Source organism: Aspergillus nidulans, chromosome II, assembly GCF_000011425.1.
Source record: "Aspergillus nidulans FGSC A4 chromosome II".
In the NCBI taxonomy this organism is placed as follows: domain Eukaryota; kingdom Fungi; phylum Ascomycota; class Eurotiomycetes; order Eurotiales; family Aspergillaceae; genus Aspergillus; species Aspergillus nidulans.
The window spans coordinates 3,810,333-3,831,352 of NC_066258.1; the positions used below are offsets into that span (position 1 = coordinate 3,810,333).

Consider the following 21,020-nt stretch of genomic DNA (forward strand, 5'->3'; position numbering starts at 1 on the left):
CATCCATAAGGACTCCGATATTCACGGTCTACCATTACCTGGACAGAATCTGCAAAATTATTGGCATAGATTTGCGCTCGAGCAGTGTGGACGGTCATTTACGCTGCTCAGTCGGCGCTGTTCACCGCAGGACCCACAGTTCCGTGAAGTTATGCTCCTGTGCTGTTTGCTATTTGTTCTCAAGCAGCTGCTGCGCGTTCAATATGATGATGCCTTCCAACATCTAGAGAGCGGGCTAAGAATTCTGCACGAGGCGAAAGATCGAGGGATGCGAGCGTTTTGTCCATCCTTGTGTGGTTGCAGCATTTCTCAGTCTGGAAGTCCAGTCTTTGCAATTTAGAGTCCATGGAACGTTGACCATAGGCTATGAGGCTGAGCAGCTGACGGACCGCATGGCTGTTCACGGAGGATATCCCAGTCTTCAGGAGGCACGCCAAGCGCTTGACCTTCTCCTGGGGGCAACATTTCGCTTCCTTGGGCAGTGTGAAGAGCTATCAGAAGAGGAGATTTTCCTGGATTATGGCTCCATGCATCAGACAACTGTGGCTCCTTTCGCGTGTGGCTGTTTTTGGTAACCGGCTGGAGCGGTTCTGCTTGGGCAGCCGGCTCAGTCAAAAGGAACGACACGGGGCAGATCTACTACGCTTAGTGTATCAAAGTCTGAGTCTTCCGATTAGGACGGTCCTGAAAAGGGAGGATCCTACTCTAGACTACTACATTCCGGAGTATGAAGCCCACCTTTCCGCCGTTGAGACTTTATGAACAGACACCCCGGACTGCCGACTGTCATATTGGACACCGGCATCCTGCCATATCTGTACTATGTGGCCATGGGTTGCCGAGACGATCGAATCCGAAGTCGTGCGATTGCCGCCCTCCGGTCCTGGCCGCACCACGAGGGCTCGTTTGATTCCTACTGGCTTACCTTTATAACTCTGGAGCGGATCAAAGCTGAGTTCCGGGCCCAGCCCGAGTTGAATGGTATGATTTATTAACTGTGCCACTCTCTAGATCGGACAATGGGCCGTTGGCCGGGTATGGGATCGAACTACTCTCTAAATGATGCTCTACGATCAACGAGGTGTACGAAACGTTGGCCTTGTGTACAAGCTATACAACAAATCATGTCAAGCAGAGTGCAGACGATCAATTAGCTAAGTATGAGATCAGCCGCCTTGTCGGCGATGGCATATACTAATGCCTGGTAATGTGCAGTTACCGGTAGCGGTAGGACACTTGCATCCACGACTCTCAAACCCTCCACGCCTATCACCCGAAGAGAAGTGTCAACGACTTTGCCCATCGCGGCTGTGCCGCCCGGATGATAAAAAGTATTGCCACCTGCTTTCACCCTAGCATCAATTTCAACGTCTGTTGGCTCTACACCAAGCGCCTGGAACCCAGGATGCGGCGCTTCCGCCTCCACAGTCTCTTTACCCTCCGGTGTCTCCAAGAGAAGTTTTCCTACCTGCCGAATCCCTGCACGGAGCACGGCGCGATCAAATTCGGTTGCGTAGTAGTTGGGATCAATCAGTGGCGCAGTCGTTGCGTCCGCTGACGCGAGAGTGATCCGGCCTCGTGATGTCGTCGCCATACCTAGGACGGCCGAGGCGATATGCGTGCCGTCCATCGGGATCTCTATGCGCGAGACGGCCGCCCCTGCGGGTGCATATACGATGAGCGTCTCTACATGACAAGCATCAGGAGCAAGATATGGATGGCTCCCTACATCGGTTGCTCCGTCCTGATGAAGGGCCTGGACGAGCTCGTTGCGAGGAGCCTGTAGCGTGGCAATCCAATCACAGGGCAGTCCCATGCCGTATGCTAAACTGTCCCACAATGGTGTACCGATTGATAACCCCTTTTCTGGGTGTCGCAGCCTCCACCACTGCACGAAGGCAAAATGATCGTGCAGGTTCTGCCCAACCCCTGGTGCATCCGCGACGGCGGCGATACCCAGCTTCGCGAGCTCATCCTTTGGGCCGATCCCAGAGAGCATCAAGATTTGTGGGGTACGATATGCCCCTGCAGATACGATGACCTCCCTATCAGCAAGGAATACAGGGCCTTGAACCACCTGCACTCCCTTTGCGACTTTCTTTCCCTGTTGGTCTTTTTCGATAAGGATTTTCTGCACCATCGTCTCTGTCAAGGTTGTGATGCCCGGCCTCTCTAAGATGTTAAAAACATCAGCTGTAATCTGCCGCCGGCCTTCACGCCAATTCTCAACCAGCTCTCCCAGCCCAAGTGGCGAACCCGCATTCGCATCTAATACCTCCTTCACACCCAGCCTCTCCCACGCGCGTCTCAAAGGCTCTCTCAGTGGGTAGATTCGGTCCGCACTGCCTCCCGACACAGAGACATTATGAATTGGCCCGGAAACCCCATGTGCACCGGTCTCAGTGCCCTTGCAATCCAGGCAATTCTCCATTCTCTTGAAATAAGGCAGCAATGCTTCATAGCCCCAACTCTCATCATCAACCATTGCCGCCCACCGGTCATAATCCGCCGCATTTCCGCGAGTCCAAGTCCCGTAGTTGATTGCAGAACCGCCGCCCAGCGCTTTTGCCGCACTGTTATAGCACATTCGGTTGTCGAGGTGGGTTTGAGGGACGGTGGTATACGCCCAGTCAAGCGGCGAGAAATGCGCACCGAAGCATGCGAGCGGATACTCAGTCAGAGTGTGTCCGGCGACGTTTGGACCAGCCTCGATGATGAGGATTTGGAGGGAGCGATTCTTTTCGGCGAGCCTACCGGCAAGCGTGCACCCGGCAAGGCCACCGCCGATTATGATATAGTCGTAGTGTATTTCAGACATAGTGCCTGTCTCTAAATATTCTGGGTCATTTGGTCTCGATGAGTTTTGGTGCTCGGTCTATTTATCTATTTCTCGACGCAGGATATTATATTGCGGCGATTCCTCCCGCCGTTCCAAACACGATCAAGCGAATCAACTCAAGCCCTTTCGTCGAATTTCAGCCTCGAGTCAAGCAGCTCTCCAAGATATAACGTTGCTCACGTCAACCTAATGATTATTCGACCACTACACTGCCTTGAACACGACCTGACCAATAAGGACGCAGCCCTTACGTAATATTTTAATATATTTATCGTAACCACGCAGCGGCTAGCCTGTGATCTTATATAGTGAGGCTCTAGTGGCCCGTAGAACACGATGCGACCAATAATACGACGCATTTATGTAGGGACCAAGCTAATTACACTACAGAGTAATAACATAGCCGTCTATATTCGATATATCATTTATATATATTACAATATTTAAAGGTTGTAATCTTTCCGGGACATGTAAAATGCTGCCTAAATAAACAAGTCTCAAAGGGTGCTAGAGAGGGTCAATACGATCTAGCACCTGCGACACCGCCGCTCCCCACGGAGTTACTTGGGCTCTATTCTCCTTGTTTCTAATCGTCTATTATAGTTCGATATCTACACCGGGCTTCCTCGTTCTGATCGAGACAAAAATGTTGCTATAGCTCGATAGACTCTAATTGCTCGTTTAATGCTATTTCGTTGAGGCTTCAAATAGCTTTACACGACAGATATTTATAGATCAGGACAGCCACTTTAACAGAATACTCAAAGATCATCCCCCCTTTTGATAACTCTGCTCCAGAATTCTTTTCCGCCCCAAAACAGCGCGCTTCCCATGGTTTAATTACAAAATTTCGGGGCAGACTACATCTCAGTATCCTGTAATTAGAGACCCTGAAGTGTCTCCTCCATAAATTGTGTTGTTGATGACAGCTTTAATTTCTAGCCCGTTGCGAAATCAGATGTATAACTATATAATGTCATCCTGCTCATATGTCTATTGTCATATTTTTGGGGCCACGGGCGCCATTCAGCGCCTGGTTCGTTACTGCTAACTCAACCTAATTATCTCCGGCTATTTACGGTCGTAGATTCCAACTCTTGAATCATCTGCGTATCAGCCTGCAACTCAGACCGTTGCGAATAGTATGCATCGAGCTCTCGAGCTGCCTCCTCGGCGGAAAGCTCCCCAGGTCCCTGGAGCTTCAACTCGGACCCCGGCTTTCCAGGGAATTGCTTTAGGGTGCTCTTCCTGACCTTTTGTCGGCGCCATATGAAGAACCAGATGAGCCCGGCGACGATGGCTGCACCGCAAATTCCACCGACGACCCCTCCCGCAATGACTTCTTTGTTTACTGACTCCCTGACCTCTTGAGTGCTTGTGAGATTTACTGGTCGAGAAAAAAGAAGGCTCATCGTAATGTTGTCATAAGAACTGGGTACTGGGGACGCCGCAATATCATCGGCTGTGGCGGATGGAATTGAATAAGTTGACAGTGACGGCTGTTATCATAAATTTAGCATGCATCAGCCACGTTTCTAGCCCTAGCTTACGTCGAATACGGTGCGCACAACCTCCGACTGTGCATCGTATAAGAAAGCAGGAGTGTCGTAGCAGCCAGCCGCAGCGTCATTTGCCCAAGCCTGGCGACCGCCAATGCCGATGATCTGTCTACCATACGACTGGCATGTGTGAGACATTCGACCTTTACTCAGGCCTGCTGCTGAATACCATTTGAACGAAGGGATAGACAAATATGACCTGTCCGATTAGCATGATGCCATCGTGGGTTTTGTTGGGGAGCGCATACACATCGGTCATTACTTCCTTACTATCAAAGTCTGCACCACCAATAACATATATTTGCCACGAGTTGGTACCATCCTGGTGGACCACTGAGGCACAAAATTGAGTCCGAGGCGCCACTCTACCTGTGGTCGTTTGGTTATACCACGTTTGGTTTGCAATGTCGTATACGTAAACGTAATCCCATGAGTTCTATTTCATTAGTTTTCAAACTACCAGGCGTGGGTGAACGCACCGGAGAAAGCTGCGCATCAATACCGTCTTGTACAGACGGAATTTCGCCTCCAAAATACAATAAAACCCCTTGGTGCAGAGTGGGAAGATAGACCAGCGCGCCCTGCTGTACTGGGGTGAACGGGGCGTCGAGCAAGGTATACACTTCTGTAGTAGTGTTGAACTGGATCATACCATTTGCGTAGGTCCTTGTATCGTCCGTGATTGAAGGCGTGGTATCGCGACTCTGGTACCCACCAAGCCAATACGCTGCTTGGAGTTCGGGGACATTCACGTATGCTTAGTAAAGTTAGCTTAGACAGAAACGAAGAATTGACAATATGCCGGCGTACCGCCATCAACGAGGCGCACGGGTTTAACGCTTGACATTTGTACCTGCCACGAAGCTTCAGAGATGCTGTAGGCCCAGGCCCCATTATCTGTTGAGGTAGAATTTGCGCCTCGTCCGCCATAGTTGAAAAGCGTGGTATTGGCGCTGTTCGACCATAATGCTTGGTCCTTGAGTTTCGGGACATCGGGTGGAATTAGGGTCATTTTGTAGTTCACCCCATCGTCTAGGTCGATTCGCGCGGAGAGGTCCAGCTCGACCAGGTAATTGTCTGACACTGTTAGGAAAGAAAATGACTGCCGATGGTTCTCATACTCGAGGCGTTGTTGTCACCAGGAATGATCCCACCATCCAGGCCGTTCATATATAGGACATCGTTGACGATTACGGCTAGAGTTGTTATTCCCTCAGCTTAAGGAACTCCTGTGAGCTGGGCAGCTTACCGCCGAACTTCCAGCTACGACAAAAGCCACTGGACAAGTCAGAGAGAACCCTGCGTTCTGCAACTGCCGGGACCGCTCTCGCCGTCACAAGCGTGCTAATTGGCATCAGCAGTAAGAGCAAAAGCGAACTCTTTAGAGTTGCTACCATGACGAAGAACCTGCACCAGAGGAATCAAAGACCTGTCCGGGAATGAATATGAAAAAGGAGGGAAGGGAGAGCAACTTCAGGCGTTTACAGGTCGGCGCTTAGGAGCAACATGGGTTGACAGCACGTGACAAGATATGGGTATCGAACTTCCCACTCGGCCAAAAGGGCTAACCTTCTCTGGAGAGTTAAGTTCTGACTAATATAGTGGTTTTCAATGAGCAACTGGAGGAACAGAGGAACAGGTCGGCCCTTCCTTACTTATCAACACGCAGCACTTTATTCAACGGTGTCACATTGTTTATAACCGATCTTATATTCGGCAAATCGAGAACCGTCTTTGTGAAACCCCCTGAGAGCATTCTATTGCTAATTCAGGCTGTAGCTATAGTGAACCAGATCTTCTATATAGTTCACGGTAGACCTTGGTCAGATAGACCAGTATCGATGCTGGCAACCAGCGCCGGATCAAGCACAAGACAATGAAAGCGCTACCAATTATGGCGCTCTCGGGCTCAGCCGGAAGAGCCGCAAAAGTCCCACCATCATTTTGGCATTCAGGATAGTTGGATACAAATCGGATTCCTTACAAGGTCTCCAGGGGCTTTGTCAACCTGGAAATATGACTGTCTAAGAATACTCTGGTAGTCATGACGCCCTTTTTAGCTTGCGATATATTTTCCCGATAGGCTTTAAACGGCTTGAGGCGGCACGGGCGCTGAACCAGAAAGGGAAAAATATCGCCCAAATCATACAACAACTAGCTACATGTTAGGGCCCATACTTCCCAGCGCATTAAATAGTAGATAACGTCGGAGGGAGTATGGAGATGTTTTACCAGATCCGAAGAGGAACTGAGTTGGGAGGACACAGGTCATCTTTCGGTGTACCAGCCTTGGTGTTAACGTGTCGCACAAATAAGCGGCCACACATTGGTCAGGTCTCTCCAGGATCTATTACAAAGCAATGCTTGTTTTTCCTCTATTATTTGGGAAGCTCCATAGGATTCATCCATGGAACTGAAATCATGGCTGCGGGCACAGCCGAGTGATCGACAGCCATAATTACCCTTGAAGTCTTAAAGTGAACCATGTTTTGGCCCCAGCAGGGAAGAAATCTTCACTAACCCACTTCCCAACACGCAGCTGAGCACATAATTTGTCCTCTAATAGAGCACGGCCGCTCGTTCATTCCGTTGTGAGGCTTGCTGGCCAGTAACGTCAGCAGAGCCCCAATTTTGATAGTCATGGCATCTGCTAGTCCTGTCATACGGAGAATTAGAAAAGGGGAACGCCCCTTTCTTTTCTCCTTCCTCCACCTTTCTTGCTCATGGTGTGTGGAACGGTCTCCTGGACCCGGAGCTTTTAAAGTATCACAATGAGATCATCGCTGGTTCTCGAAATCTCCCGGCTAATCCTCCTCATATTATTATCATTAAACGCAGCATCAGCAGCAGACAACCGAACATGTTATATGGTCGATGAACAGACAATTGCCGTCGACCATGTGCCCTGCACCACAAAGCACACCACCCACTGCTGTCACAAAAATGATATCTGCGTGTCAAATGGTCTCTGTTGGTCCCAAAGAAATGGCGATATGGTTTTATCCCGAGGCAGTTGTTCCAATGTGAATTGGAGTGGAGATTGTGTATCTGCAAGACCATGTGGTATGCTTAGCCTGCTCTCATCCACTCACCTACCCTCATCCTACAGACGTGCCATGCTAATCTCTGATTCGTACCACAGCCCGCGCAAATACATCAGGCGGATACCCCGTCGTTAACGCCGATATCGCCAATCACCAGTTTTGCTGCGGCTCCGTCTTAAGCTCCTCCGCGTCCGATGGAATCGAGTGCTCGGGCGATGGACCCTTCCCTGTCCCAACTGGCACCGTGATTCCTGGGGTCGCCGCGCTGGCATCCGTGGCCTCGACATCTTCAAGCACTCCCAGTTCCACTTGTCCCGGTGGTAATAACAGCAACACCACCTTGTTACAAAGCTCGGAGAAATCGGATGACAAGTCGACCAAACTAGGCCTCGGGTTGGGTCTCGGTCTTCCATTGGGTATCCTTGCGGGCACTGCATTGATTTGGGGTGCCTGTGAGAGAAAGAAAGCAACATCTGCCAGAAGTGAATTGGAACAGTTAAAGACTGCGATGGCCCACAATCACCAGTACGGTCATATACCACAAATGCAGGCACCGCCGCCTGTCGAGATGAGCCATGACGGGAATATTGTTGCGGAGCTGCCGTCTGCCGGCTACAACAAGTGAAGAAAGTGGAATGTCTGGGCATGCGACTCTGCAACTAGAGTTTCTAATAGTCCGCCTTTCTGTTATTATGTGTTTATGGGCTTTAACGTATGTAGAACGCATGGGCAGATACGGGGCATATGTATGATTAGTGGAAGTAGCATGGTGATACGTACTATGGCTGTAATATACCCCTCCCTAAGTGGTCATTTTCGAGTCTATATCATACCCCTGCCAGCATAGTAGCTGACGACATATTCGTTTACTCATCCGTGATTCGCTCGGCCTCGGAAGGATGCGTAACGCCTCTATGAATCCTGGGCGCTGGTCTAAATGCATGTTGACCCGAGACCCCCAGCGTGGGATATAGCTTACCACAATACCACAGATGACGTCCAAACGCCCGTAAATCTGGGTGCTCGGAATGAACTCTAGAAAATGATGGTGTTAATCGGTAGGCAAATCTGACCAGGTCCTGCAACCCGCACAAACGCACAGGCTTTATCCATAAGAAAGCTAATAGTTATTATATCTTATGTATCGTTTATTCCCTATTCTGATAAGGACTTCTGCCCTTTGTTGAATGAATATAGAATTGTATATCTAGATTTATATTAACGTTAGCAATCCTCTAAACATGCAAATAACAATAATTTCATTAAATGTGATCCCGCCGCCACGACGGTCAGGAGACCTAGTTCAAGGATGGATAACTGTCTTCAGGATCTTCAGACTCAGTTCATTGTGGCCTTTTGACATAAACAGCCCGACAGCCAAGCTATCCTGGCAACTCAAAATGAGTATGCGTTACTTGGTTCGCTTCAACCACGGTTGGTTTTTGATCAAGCACGACGGCGGTTTGGTGGATACCCGTGGGTGGACAATTTGGGGAAGGTATTATTATGGTCATTAAAATATAACCTACTGTGGGGGTGGAGTAACAGCGTACATATTCAACGCTTTCTGGAGATCATTCGGCTAATAGAGCAACGCGACCTTGCTACCTTCGCATCAGAACCCGGTATGAGGCTTCGATGCTCAATCTTGCCTGTCCAACTTCAATATTTATGATGTTTTCATACGCTATATCGGACTTATCATAAGGCGAATGACGGCCCCAAAGACCCTCTCCTCTGTGAGCTTGACTGTTCCAGCGTCATCTGCGACGTGACTCGCCAGACCATATCTGCAAGCTCTTCCCGATCGGATATGCTCTCGGCACTGCTCGTCCTCTGCGGTTGGGCACCGGATTCAACAGTCTCTTCCCGATCTAGTTCTGCGCCGCCAGCGGGGCGCGCCTCTTGAACAGGGGTAGATCTGCTCTGGGAATCTGCTATTGCATTGGTGATCTTCTCCTGCAATGATTTTTCTTCGCGTTCGGCCGTGATCACGGCGTAGTGAGCCCGTCGATAAACACCAATCCCGCTGAGAATGCCGCTAGACAGCTCATAAGCAAAAAGTACGGGTAGCGCGTAGCCGAGTTGCGGGTTACAGCCACCGGACCAGATGTCAATCAAGATATTGAAACATGCGTGAGCGGGCAAGGCATAGGCCCATTTATAGAAAGCTGGGGATAGCTCGAACGGGACTAGGATTGACGTTATATTGAGCACAACCCATGTGATGAGGCTCATGGGAACATAGGGTGGGGGCAGCCAGACAGCAAAAACATCGAGGGTGAGGAAGTTCAAGTGTGCAAAAAGCCATAGAGTGATCCACGTCAGAGCCCACTGGTTTCCATTCACCTGCCAGCCAGCACGAAAAGCCCAAATGGCCCCGGTTGCACAGATTGATCCAGCCAGAGTGTACACAGCCGAGATAATGAAGCGAAAAACGATCATGCGTTTAGGGTTAATACGCCTGAAGATTCCAAATTGGACGTAAAGACCATTGATGGTGGCGAGAAAGAAGAACTCTTGAATCAGTATCAATACAACAACCAGGGTGTTATAGACCACACGGGAACCCTGGGTAGTCGGCTGTATGTTTATCGAAGTGAGCTCCCAAGGATTCGAATACGCAGCCACGGCAGCCGGGCTTGTCGCGTCGAGGGACTGAACGGCGCCTGTACCATTGAGTTGCACATATGCAACCCGTGCGGCTTCTGAGAGAGATGTGATCTGTTGCGCAAGAGTATCGATGACGGTCGGATATCGGGCCTCATTCCAGATCCAGGTGAGGACGTCGCTCCGATTGTAGGACGCGGCAGCTTGCGCATTTGAGATGGCAGTCGCTAACCGGTCAGAAGCACCACCAGAGATGTAGAGGGCACCCCAGTACTCGATATTGCAGACCGTTGATCGCAGAGCCGCTGGCTGTGGATACTGTGATGGAGGGTGATTGATTATGGTGGGAAAGCTATCGCTGCGCAGCTGCTGGTAGGCCTGACGGACAGCATCTCCAATCACGCCGCCATCATAGTCCACCAGAACCACGTTGAGATTGTGAGTATGTCCCGTGAGCTGGTATAAGGAACCGAACAGGTAACTGAAAAGAGAAAGAAAGAGCAGGGTCAAAATGATGCCCGAGCGAGCCGCTGCGCGAAGCAGAGCGAACCTCGACTTCCGGACCTCGGGTTCATGCGCGCTGACGCGCTGCTCTTTAGCTTTGGGATATATTCTCATCTCGAGTAGTCGGGTCTGATTCACCCAACAGTTGCACGAGACCCATGTCTAGTGGAATTTCCGCCACATCCCGAACGGTCTCCAACGAGAAGTCATGTAAAGTCATGTGACTTGCTGCTGACATCCCGTGACTGATCTTGGTAGTGATCGTTCCCTTGTCCTAATTGCTGCTGTTTTCTGTAGGATTCGTTCATCGCTAGCGCCCCCTGCGTATTAGAGACCAAATGGCGGGGAAGGTACCGAATCTTACTTGCCTGACCGGACAACACTGACATTCATAACATACCCGGTTGGATTCCCCGGCCGGCTGCAGAAATATATTTATGGAACGCGCCAAGCATAGAAGGTCCTCCATCACTAACTCAGGCTCGACTTCTCAGCGAAACCGGCCAGACCAGCGTAGTCGGCTCGTCGATCGTTAACATGCGAGAATTGTCGCGCCAGAAAGGTGGTTCAAGGAGCATTCCGTAGCATCACATTCGATTGTATCGGCCTACTTACTACAATATCAGATTGATCAGCACATGGCCTTGTCCATAAAGAAACACAGAAACGGTTTTCATGGCTCCATAACGAATCGCGTGCGCCTTTGGGAACACTCTAATCAGAAGAACGAGGGAGATACCTGGTCGCGGCCTGCATAATTGCACACTCGTGGGCAAAGGTGCTTCTTTCTCAGGGGAATCCTATCGCAAAATGCGTTGATTCGGCTCTCGATTTTGCTTTGGAAACCTCAGCACAGCCAGCAGTTTTAAGCTAACCCAGTACTGACCGGACTTGTCAAGGTCCCCACAAGAAGGCTTATCATGTACCTGCTCAGACGAAAGCATCCGTTGTAAACTCTAGACTATCGGTATTATTGAACATTTACCGAAGATGACTCAAGACCTTCTCCCACAACGTATTTAATGTGTGAGCATGCATTGCGTTTACGGCGAAGCATAATGGTAAGATATATAGACTGTGCGAACACATGAGCATCTCCAGGTCATGTCTGGAGCATTCCCAGTACAATCGTAGGGTTCTGCCTACAAGGGAAAGATACTGATGTTAATCTCCAGTCACCCTACCAACCTTGGCCGGTTTAAATGAGCTATAAGACCGAACCATCGCGATAATACGTGGGTGAAGAACCAACCAAGCATTTTAATCATTATGAAATATGTAAGATTTGCTCCCCGAAACTGCGAGTCACACCATGAATTAATTGGAGGTTCCATGAGCAATCAATACACGGGAAAAGTTTCAAGATAATCTGGCAAATTCCCAATATAAAACGTCCTATAGGCTCCCTTTGTCTCCCTCGTGTCTGGTGTCTCATACTGCATCCATCAAAAGTCAAACAACCTTTACCACTCAGTTAGATTCCACCACCTGGCGCTCAACCTCCCTTAAAACCCTTTGAGCGTGATCCAGTGCCACCTGAGCGAGTTCCACCTGTCGCTGCACTTCTCGTGTATGTTCAGGGTCCTCACCAGCTTCGGATACGTCTCCTTCGAGGGTAACCGCAGCCTGCAAATCACGACATACATTATCCACTTCGTCGCACAGTTTCTGATGAAGCTGGTTGAATGTTGTCTCCATCAGCTCATCATAATCAGCGGCTATACTTCTGGAAAAGTTTGTAAATAAAGGTGAGGATGTAAGATGTCGGTTCATGGTTTGCTTGCGGCGGGAATCGCTACCAGTACCTGTTAGAAGCAGTAATCAATGATTAGTGGGAGAAGTTTGGAAGGAATTCGGCTAACATTGAATTTCGTACCGTATTGCTCTCTGCAGGATATATAAACAGGACGCATGACGCCTGCAATGTAGGAACTGTCATGGCCGCCTGTGGCGTCGAGTTTGCACTTTCTAGAGTTACAAGTCATAGTTATTTTCTCACGCGGATGGAAACTAGGTGGGGATACGTACTCTGTTGCGTAGCACAGGTCTTCTAGTGCATTCTGAATAGCACGGGCAATACATCTCTGTCGCGCTGCTAGATTTCGGAGCAGATGTCGCAAAGTCTCCGGTGAAATATCAAGGTGTTCTATTTTAACCGGGGTGGTTAGCTGGACGTAATCAAAGCTTCTTGCATTCCTGAAAGCTTCGGATATTACCGTCAATAGAGTCGCAGATTCCTCGGAACAATCTGGATACTTCTTCGTCAATCTCGTCTTTTTCTCCTTCCAGAATATCGAGGATGGTATCCCATGCGGCTGAGAGCTGAGTCCTTCCCCGACCAAGGACTTCTTCATTCCAGCACCGGTATGCCTGCTTTGGGGTCTGATATGTGCCGTTGTTGCGACACCAAGCGGCGTATGTCGAATGGTGCCACTTTGTCCAAGATGTCCCATTAGGAATAGCATTCTACATGTATTTTTTTGTGTCAAGCGCACTTACGGTTGCCCAGTCCCTGCTCGCCGCGACTGCCCCATCCCGCCAGTCATTCCGGGAGTTGCCTGCGTCAGGATTAATTCGGCACTTAGTTGAAGCTAGGAGGAATATCTATTGCTCACGGATTGCCTGTGTAATTGATTCTCTAAACTGCCGTTCCAGGCTACTTTGCAAGTGGCGGATGTCTGATCCACGAGAGGTAATTCTCTAAGCGATGTCAGTAATGACGTTCTTTAGATTGTGAAAGTCTATTCAAAACAGCCATATCTCCAGCTAGAAAAAAAAGAAGAGGCACACGACTAGGCAAGCCGTCACCGTACCTGTTGAAGAACCTGTTCGGCATCGCTCAGTACACCACGAAGGACTTCGGCTCGGGTGTGAGTGACTGTATCAGATCCCGCTGCGGTCCAGAGAGATACAGAACCCAAAAGTGCGGGAACTTGAGTCTCAAGAAACCCCTCCGTTGCCCGAAGCTGCGCGTCGGCAGGAACAGACTGACAGTAGTGACGAAGATCTCTGATTCCACTAAGCTGGATGTATGCATTTGCTCGATCTGGTTCCTGCGTGCGGTGGTCAGAGTAGAGCGTGTTGCTCACGCAAAAGACGCGGATTTGGTCACCATAGGTGCGCTTCAAAGAGCTCGTCACTCTCTGGTTCCGTCTTGAGATGAGGAACTGCTTTAGCCTAGCCAATGCGTGAGTCAGGACATAACTTGGGGCGTGCAAAGAGTTAATGAACAACTTACTCCAGCTCAGCTGCCTCTCTCTGGTCACTGCGATAATCGTGGGTCATCAATCTAATCTAGCACCAGAAATGCTCACTAACCTTAATCTGGCTTCTTCTGCAGCCAGGTTCAGACTCCTTCTTCCAGTGGATCGTCGTCTGAGAGCCCGCGTATTCCTGATTTCCTGGTCGAGGTTTCTAACCCGATGGTCAAGGTTGCGGATATGCATCGCTTCTGTTGCAGAGGCTGTCCGTACTGCCTCTCTAGCATCCACATCCTTGAAGCCCTTTAGTACGCATTCTCTGTAATTGGGAAATAGTTTACTTGCCTCCGAGCGAGTACAAACAATTCGTGTTGGTTGACCTCGCAAACATCGGCGAATGATATCACTTATTGATGGATCTGTTGTACAACGGGCGATCGTGCTGACAATGAACACCTCGTCACAACTGTGACGAAGATATTTTTCAGTCGCCCGTATGCGAGCGTAGTTTAAATCCCCAAACCCTAAAAAACCTGTCAGCCAAGATTCCTCCGGAGAGGAAGAAAAGAAATAAACACAGAAATATCATAAGGAAAGAAAAGATTAGAGAGGTAATGTTAAAGATATTACCTGGAAGATCAGCCAGAACCAAACCAGTGCGAAGAATTGGTGATCGTAGATAGACCCTTGATAGTCGCCATTAGACAGATACCATGATAACCCTATGACGCTCACAAACCTGATCAACTTGACAAAAGGCCATAAAGCCGTTCCATCACCGCCACCATGATCAGTCGTCAGGCTATCCAAAAGTTCCATGCATTCATCAGCATGATTCGCCACCCGGGGCTGCTCGAGCCTGTCGCGCCCCCCTGGTTGGCTATCCAACCTAGCTATAGCCCATTCGACTAACGTTGACACAATAGATTCTGCGGCATCTTCTCCATCCCTGGACAAGAAGTCAAGTTCAAGCTGCGGCTGATTAGGAAAAAGAGACCGGAAGGTATTCCAAGCCCTTGTGGCAGCGATCCTAATGTTCTCCTGCTCCTCAACTTGGGTGACTTCCCGATAGGCATCCGTGTAATATCTCCTGACGTTCGACAGCAGTTCCTCAAAAAGCTCGCGAATCTCTGCATTGTCCATAAAGTCCGCTTTGACAGTATAATTATCCGGATAACTTTCATCCACATTGCGAAACTCGGTGACAACAGTGGTGCAGGCAGCCCCATCTCCGCTCTACATAACAGTAAGTGCCTTCCATCAATCAGACAGAGATCTGCTCGTTAACTTACTGAACGCGCGAGTCCATTTTCGTCAAGGATAGAATTGATAACGCTGCTCTTCCCTGCCAAAAACAATCAGTATTCCCGTCGTCTGCCCTGATAGAAGGCATCTCACCCGCTCCCGATTTACCAATAAACCCCACAGTCCGTGTTGCAGGGTACGAAAACCGGCTCGCTCTCAGCAGTTGATCATACAAACCATGAATGTCACTGGTTGGGTCATGCGTCAGCTCGCGCTCACCAATAAACTGTGCGAGGTCCGCAATTTGACCTCTCACGTTCCGCAGTGCATTTTGGAGCCGAATATCGTATATCGGAGCCCGCGGAAGCTCCTCTTCCCGAACATTGTAAATATGATCACCGTCATCATCCCGGTCTCCATTATAATGCCACGATGCGGAACTACTGTTTTCATCTGAGACTTCAGCTGCCGCCTCGTCTGGTTCCGCTAAGACGAGGTTTTGTAAGCCGGAGCTCACCTCACCCAATGGAGAAGTAGGTGTCTGTAGCGTTTCCTGAGGCCCGGTTGTGGGAGCACTTTCTGGAGCGGGGGTCGCATTGTAGAGGTCCATGTATGTTGTTCGGCGAGTGGTTGGGGTCAAACCAGAAGCTTGCTGGCCGTTGGACAAAGAATGCGTAGACTGAGTAGCCTCGTGGATCTCCCCTTCGCTTAGGCGTAAATTCTGGAACAAAGATTGCGTTGTAGGTGTGAGGGCGCGTTGATTATCTTCGTGGTCACCTAAGTCAGTTACAGAGGAAGTAGGTGTTCCTGGACCCGTGGAGGAGGGGCTATAAGATGAGGTGAGCTCCACAGACGGCAGAACATGGTCCTGGAGAGGGTTATGCGAGGAGCTGCGGCTCCTCGATGGGATCCTAGGACCGTCGGCGGCATCAGGCATACTGGTCTTGCTGGCAATTGTTTGTCCGCCCGCTCGTGGTGTATTCTGAAGGTGACAGATTGGAAATTTAGAGATAATGTTAGAGAACAATAGAATGGGGTCAGAAACACTTCCAGTCGGTACGCAGCCTGGTTTATCTATAACCCTCGTAGAGTATGAGGGGCGCGGAAGGCCAGCAGGTGGGGCGCTAAATGTCCGGATGATGCATGTTGCTGTGCCGCAAAAAGTCGAACCAATTATAAGCAATTTTAAAATAGTAGGCATGTTCGGCGCCTCCATTTCCTATGCTTGCCCCATATCTGCTACAAATGGTGTATGGCTAGACGCCCAGCGTGAAATAATGATAGCCCGTCAAGGAGGCTACAAAAGTTGCAGACGTATGCCTATTTTAACATGTCTCTCGAGTAAACTTACAAGCTTACTCGTCAAGTCAAACGCATTTAATGGTCCCTGTTCTGTGCAAGTTTCCCTAGCCTCTGTCTCTCCCAACCTCAACGCCCAATTTCCTCGAAAACTGACGTGCGTTAAAATGGATTAGGGCCCCACCACAGTGTCATGCGAAATAGGCAACACCTCCGGGAATGTGTTGGAGTTGGGCCAGTTGAAGATATCTTCCACGGCCCTGAACGGCATAGGAATCCCCCTTCTGGATTTCCTCATCCACCGGGGGCGTAAGAGCACTAGATCGCTTTAGTATCATCTACTCTTGCTTGCTGGTACCCCCAATTCTTCGCCTTTAGCAACTGGCGATCAACTGTCCTTGTTAGCCTACTACAACAACGGCAGGCCGATCTCCTAGGGTTGGTTCGGCGGTAAATAGGTACCAACCATTGTATGTTTAGTCTTGGTCTAAAAGTAGCCGCCAATCAACTGCGTGTCCATGCATTGCCGCAGCAGCTCTAGCTTTATCTTCCATGCGGCCTGTAGATTTGCTGAATCTGCAGGATACGTTCTGCTAGAGTCTGGGCAATAGATTTCTGTAGACGCCTCCTAGCCACCTTTGTACAAGTTCTCCTCGTGAAATCGCGGTAGAGGCTGCTACAGCTCAGCATCAAAGGTTTCTCAGCCTTGCCTTGAGATCTCTGTAGCCGCTCCGGATGACACAGCGCGATCTCAAACGAGTCGAGCTTGAACAACGCCCAACCGTTGATTGATTCGGAAGTTGACCACATAACGTTGAACGTTCAAGTTGCAGCAAGACAAAATCCTACAGGCCGACCAGAGCCAAAGGGGCTCGGCGCGTAGACATACATTTAGTTATAATGCTAGCGGACATTCACCCATGACCTAAAGGGAAACATATAAGAGAAAAAAAGGAAAAACGAAGCAACAATAGGCTGAAACAATAAGCAAACCGGGCTGAACGGGAATACTATAAGGGTATACTCAAAATGCGCGCAGCGGCAATGGCCCAATCCAGCAATGGGGGCGCTTGCAGCTCTGTCGAGACTGTAGGTTTTCCTATCATTTCAGCCAATCTCCCGATAATGTTGTTAGCCTTGGCGCCGGGGATACTATGCGATTGATAATCAACAACTGGCTCCTGTGCCGGTGGGATCTTGATAGGCAGATCATCGACAGCTGCCTTGATCTTCTGCGTCTCTGCCACATCATTTATTCCACTCTTCTCGTCAACCCTGTTCGAAAGCTCGCAGGCATGACCGGGCACATTCAGGCGTCCTCTGTCCACAGGGTCTTTGGGGGCCTCAGTACTGGTCGTAACTTCCCTCTCGGGGATTTTAATCCAATCTTTATGTTGTCCGCCGCACCATCGGCATTCTAGATCGGGAGGCAGCACTTTAAACTTCGCAAGAAGCTCTTGTTTAACGCTAACACAATTGGGAATGTTGTAAAATCGCGTAGCTCTGTCACAGCATTCTTTCCCTGGCGAGAATTTTCTGTTACCCGTCCTGTAGCATACTCTGTAGAGACCCTCTGCGGATTCCAGACTCAGGAGGTATAAAGTGCCGAAAACGTGTGGCTGAGGAGCTTTGCTATCTTGGACTCCAGCCACCACTGTCTCCACGAATGACCACCTCTCTTCATTGATGTCAGCATCGGAAATGCCATGCATATAACCCTTTCTCCCGAGACTGGACTGGGTACTTCGGTCTGCGTCATTCTTGCTGCACGCTTCAGTCAAGGGGGCATGGAAAGCTGGATCTTCGGCGCAATCTGATCGTTGTCCTTTGTCAGACTGGCGTTGCGGGCGATCAGTGAACACAGGCCGGGCAATAGGCTTTGCAGTGGCGTAATCCTCCTCCTCCTCCTCCTCCTCCTCCTCAGAAATCCCTAATGCATCTCTTTGCTTCCGCATATACTCATCCATTCCTAGTCCACGGCCAGTTGGTGTTGGGGTGCCTGGCGTAGGCGGCGCAGGCGGATCCTGAATTCCTCCTGATCCAGGAGTTGACCCTGGAGAATCGGAGAGGTCTGGAACCGAGTCTAAGAAGTATTCGTCTTCGACTCTCAACTTGCAGCCGTATTGAGAATCGGGTTTGGTCTCAGAAGTTCGTTCCTGCACGTATTGCCCAGAAGTGGGAGCCATACGACTTTGATGGATCTCCTTCCATCTCTTGGTTTCGTCCACAGCCCACTTTCTCCATCTGTCCGCATCCTTCGAGAAGAGGGGCAACTGGATGAGCTGCCCTTTATCGATATCCTTGCCACAATCATATAAGAACTTAGCGTACTCACACCAAGCATTAAGACTGTCGATGATATCCTGCAGCGGAGCTTCTATCCATTCTTGGTGTTCCGTCACCCGCCTTTTGCACCTGCTGCACCAATGCTTGCGACGAGAGAAGAGAAATTCCGCAAGCACAACCTTCTCAAAATGTTTGGCATTACGGCACTCAAAATGCTTAAAATGGCGAATTTCCGAGTAGCATTTCTTGTGGACCCTCATTCGCTCCTCGATCGACTTCGTGCATCCAACTTTGTAATAGCCTTCTGTCTCGGGGGAGGTGAAGACATACAGATAGCTCTTTTCATTGTTCCAGTCCATGCTCCCTTTGGCAGTAAGTTTTGTCCTTACTTCATCGTCGACCATCTTTAACTTTTCGTCGGTGCTCATGATCCCGGGGTTTATGTATTCAGAGAATATCAACTGGGAATGCTCAAGATGCTTCGACCGCTGGGCTCGGGGTCCAGTGGAGTGGACTCGAGACTGAATCCTGTCCTCCGGCTGCTGGTCCAGACCAGCCATAGTGTTGTTCTCGCGATAGGTCCCGGAAAATAGAGCTCGTAAGTAGGTTTCTTGTGTTGACTGTGCTGGTCTTCACAGAATTTCGCAGATTGATTATTAGCGCTCTTGTGCAGTTCTTGATCGAGTTCTCACCACATACTCTAGCGGATATCCTAGTGACCGCACCCTGGTCTAAGCAGAAGAAAGCCGGCAATTTACCTTCTGCCTTTGGCGGACCCTTGATTTCAATGGCTGAAGCTGAGTGATGGCCAGTGCTAAAAGCTTACTTACCTGGGACGGGGATGCGCAACTACTGGACAAACAAAACGGACACGACCACAGTTATGTATCTAATCCAGGAACCTCGCTAGTCCTGCCAGAGCGGTATTCCCGGGCGCACAGATAATGCTTCTGCGCCGCAGTCAGAGAAACCGCTCATTGGCACCCCCCTGAAGCTGCGCCGCTCAGAGGATCAGAACCCCTGCAACGTCTGGCGGTGTAGACCAACCATTGCATGCACTGGCACTGAAATGGGTACTTGGTTTTACGAATTCCTTATATTGCTTTTTTCGACTGTCAAACTGATACACTGAATTGACAAGGGCCTTTCGGAAGGCATGCTTGTTCGGGATTCCTGCTGTCTTTTTCTTTTTTTCGTGCTCCTATACAGGGCTGTTGCCAGCTTCAAATACAATGTTTTCGTACTCGCTCTTGATTTCCGGAGCCACCTACAGGTGCTTGCCAGAAAGGGCTCCTAAGCTGGACTCTGGATGGTTATGCAAGATTGATAAGAGTGCCTCCGTGAAAAACTTGAAGACTCTTAGTTATAAATTACCACGCCATAGTGCTTAAGCTCTACGAAGAAAAGTAATAAGGCGATGAACTAACGAGAGCTTTGTGCTAAATGCTTTAAGCACCCCGCGTTTCTCATCGACCTGCCTCCATTGGAAAACCCGCCTGAAGACGAAGTGGATAGTGCTTCCCCGTGAGCCGCTTGCATTACCGGCAACTCGGAGCTGCATTTATTGGAGGACCATAACCCCTGTCGCAAACAGTACTAGGACCTCGATGAAGTCATCTACTATGGTAGTATGTGGGGGCTGGGGCTGAACGAGCTGTTGGCGCGCTGCTCACGAGGTCAATCACACGGTCTAGATCTCTGGCGCGCCAACATTCCGTGCGTCCGGCTGGCTCGGTGCTATATTCTGTGTTTATGGTATCTGTGCTGGATGTATGGGAAATATCGTCTCCTCGATCTCTATCAAACATTATGGCATGGCTTGTTGCAGATAGAGAAAAAGGATGGAGATGTCGAGTGTGCGTCATTCCAATTCAGATTCGGAGACTTGAGAGGGGAAAGCAGATAGTAGGCACTTTGGGTGCAATCCCTGGGTGGAAATCAACGATAGCCGCTGCTCGCGCGACGCGTCCGTGACCACTGTGACGTTGCATCACTGGGCATACTTGCAAAAAGTGCATGGGCGAACCGACCCCGGCCTCCCAGCCACAAGCAATTCCAAATCTGTTGCAATAAAAATACGTGTTCAGATTCAGCCTCGCGCCATCCGGTCTGGTGATCTGCGCCACTCAAGCACGACTGGATTCTAGCTATGACACAACTGAATTACTTCCTAACCTCCCTTTGGACTTGAATACAGCTTCTATGTTCGTTGCAGTCTATATCCATATGGCGTTCCAGAAATGTCGCAAGTATGGGTGAGAGGTCTACCCCGGTATAGCCGACCAACGCCCCCTTCCTGGCAGCCTACCTCGTATGATTGGATGCAGTAAATAGCGGCGGGTACTGCAAAAGAACCCTAACTGAACCCCGGACTACGCTATAGCTGGTATAGTGCAGTAGGCGTCATGCAAGCCAGCAGGCAGCAATAGCGGAA

General features: G+C 49.7%; 7 protein-coding genes across 7 annotated transcripts, besides 2 other annotated features; 1 reads left to right on the forward strand and 6 right to left on the reverse strand.

Annotated features, from left to right (window-relative positions):
* Nucleotides 1-18,336: part of a sequence feature (contig 1.60 475..68571(-1)) that runs on past the window's edge.
* Nucleotides 1,151-2,818, reverse strand: ANIA_03531 (GMC family oxidoreductase; the record flags this gene model as incomplete). Its single annotated transcript, XM_656043.1, has 1 exon — nucleotides 1,151-2,818. The coding sequence occupies one exon, from the start codon at nucleotides 2,816-2,818 to the stop codon at nucleotides 1,151-1,153; it is 1,668 nt and encodes a 555-aa protein (XP_661135.1).
* Nucleotides 3,901-5,410, reverse strand: ANIA_03530 (uncharacterized protein; the record flags this gene model as incomplete). The annotated part of the gene is made up of 5 exons (XM_656042.1): nucleotides 3,901-4,338; nucleotides 4,390-4,518; nucleotides 4,568-4,834; nucleotides 4,878-5,155; nucleotides 5,209-5,410. 5 exons carry the CDS (start codon nucleotides 5,408-5,410, stop codon nucleotides 3,901-3,903), a joined length of 1,314 nt encoding a protein of 437 aa, XP_661134.1.
* On the forward strand, nucleotides 7,170-8,067 carry ANIA_03529 (uncharacterized protein; the record flags this gene model as incomplete). Its single annotated transcript, XM_656041.1, has 2 exons — nucleotides 7,170-7,461; nucleotides 7,541-8,067. The coding sequence occupies 2 exons, from the start codon at nucleotides 7,170-7,172 to the stop codon at nucleotides 8,065-8,067; spliced, it is 819 nt and encodes a 272-aa protein (XP_661133.1).
* On the reverse strand, nucleotides 9,144-11,233 carry ANIA_03528 (SNG1 family protein; the record flags this gene model as incomplete). The annotated part of the gene is made up of 4 exons (XM_656040.1): nucleotides 9,144-10,685; nucleotides 10,793-10,847; nucleotides 10,957-10,977; nucleotides 11,172-11,233. 4 exons carry the CDS (start codon nucleotides 11,231-11,233, stop codon nucleotides 9,144-9,146), a joined length of 1,680 nt encoding a protein of 559 aa, XP_661132.1.
* Nucleotides 12,027-14,136, reverse strand: ANIA_10424 (uncharacterized protein; the record flags this gene model as incomplete). The annotated part of the gene is made up of 10 exons (XM_050611517.1): nucleotides 14,102-14,136; nucleotides 13,875-14,050; nucleotides 13,795-13,821; nucleotides 13,370-13,733; nucleotides 13,172-13,256; nucleotides 13,056-13,114; nucleotides 12,773-13,022; nucleotides 12,585-12,702; nucleotides 12,433-12,524; nucleotides 12,027-12,361 (listed from the first exon to the last, which is right to left on the reverse strand). The coding sequence occupies exons 2-10, from the start codon at nucleotides 14,000-14,002 to the stop codon at nucleotides 12,027-12,029; spliced, it is 1,458 nt and encodes a 485-aa protein (XP_050467540.1). The 5' UTR covers nucleotides 14,003-14,050; nucleotides 14,102-14,136.
* Nucleotides 14,241-15,938, reverse strand: ANIA_10426 (uncharacterized protein; the record flags this gene model as incomplete). Its single annotated transcript, XM_050611518.1, has 5 exons — nucleotides 14,241-14,305; nucleotides 14,387-14,442; nucleotides 14,496-14,992; nucleotides 15,049-15,101; nucleotides 15,239-15,938. The coding sequence occupies 5 exons, from the start codon at nucleotides 15,936-15,938 to the stop codon at nucleotides 14,241-14,243; spliced, it is 1,371 nt and encodes a 456-aa protein (XP_050467541.1).
* Nucleotides 17,190-18,644, reverse strand: ANIA_03526 (uncharacterized protein; the record flags this gene model as incomplete). Its single annotated transcript, XM_656038.2, has 2 exons — nucleotides 17,190-18,600; nucleotides 18,636-18,644. 2 exons carry the CDS (start codon nucleotides 18,642-18,644, stop codon nucleotides 17,311-17,313), a joined length of 1,299 nt encoding a protein of 432 aa, XP_661130.1. The 3' UTR covers nucleotides 17,190-17,310.
* Nucleotides 18,337-21,020: part of a sequence feature (contig 1.222 742..5781(-1)) that runs on past the window's edge.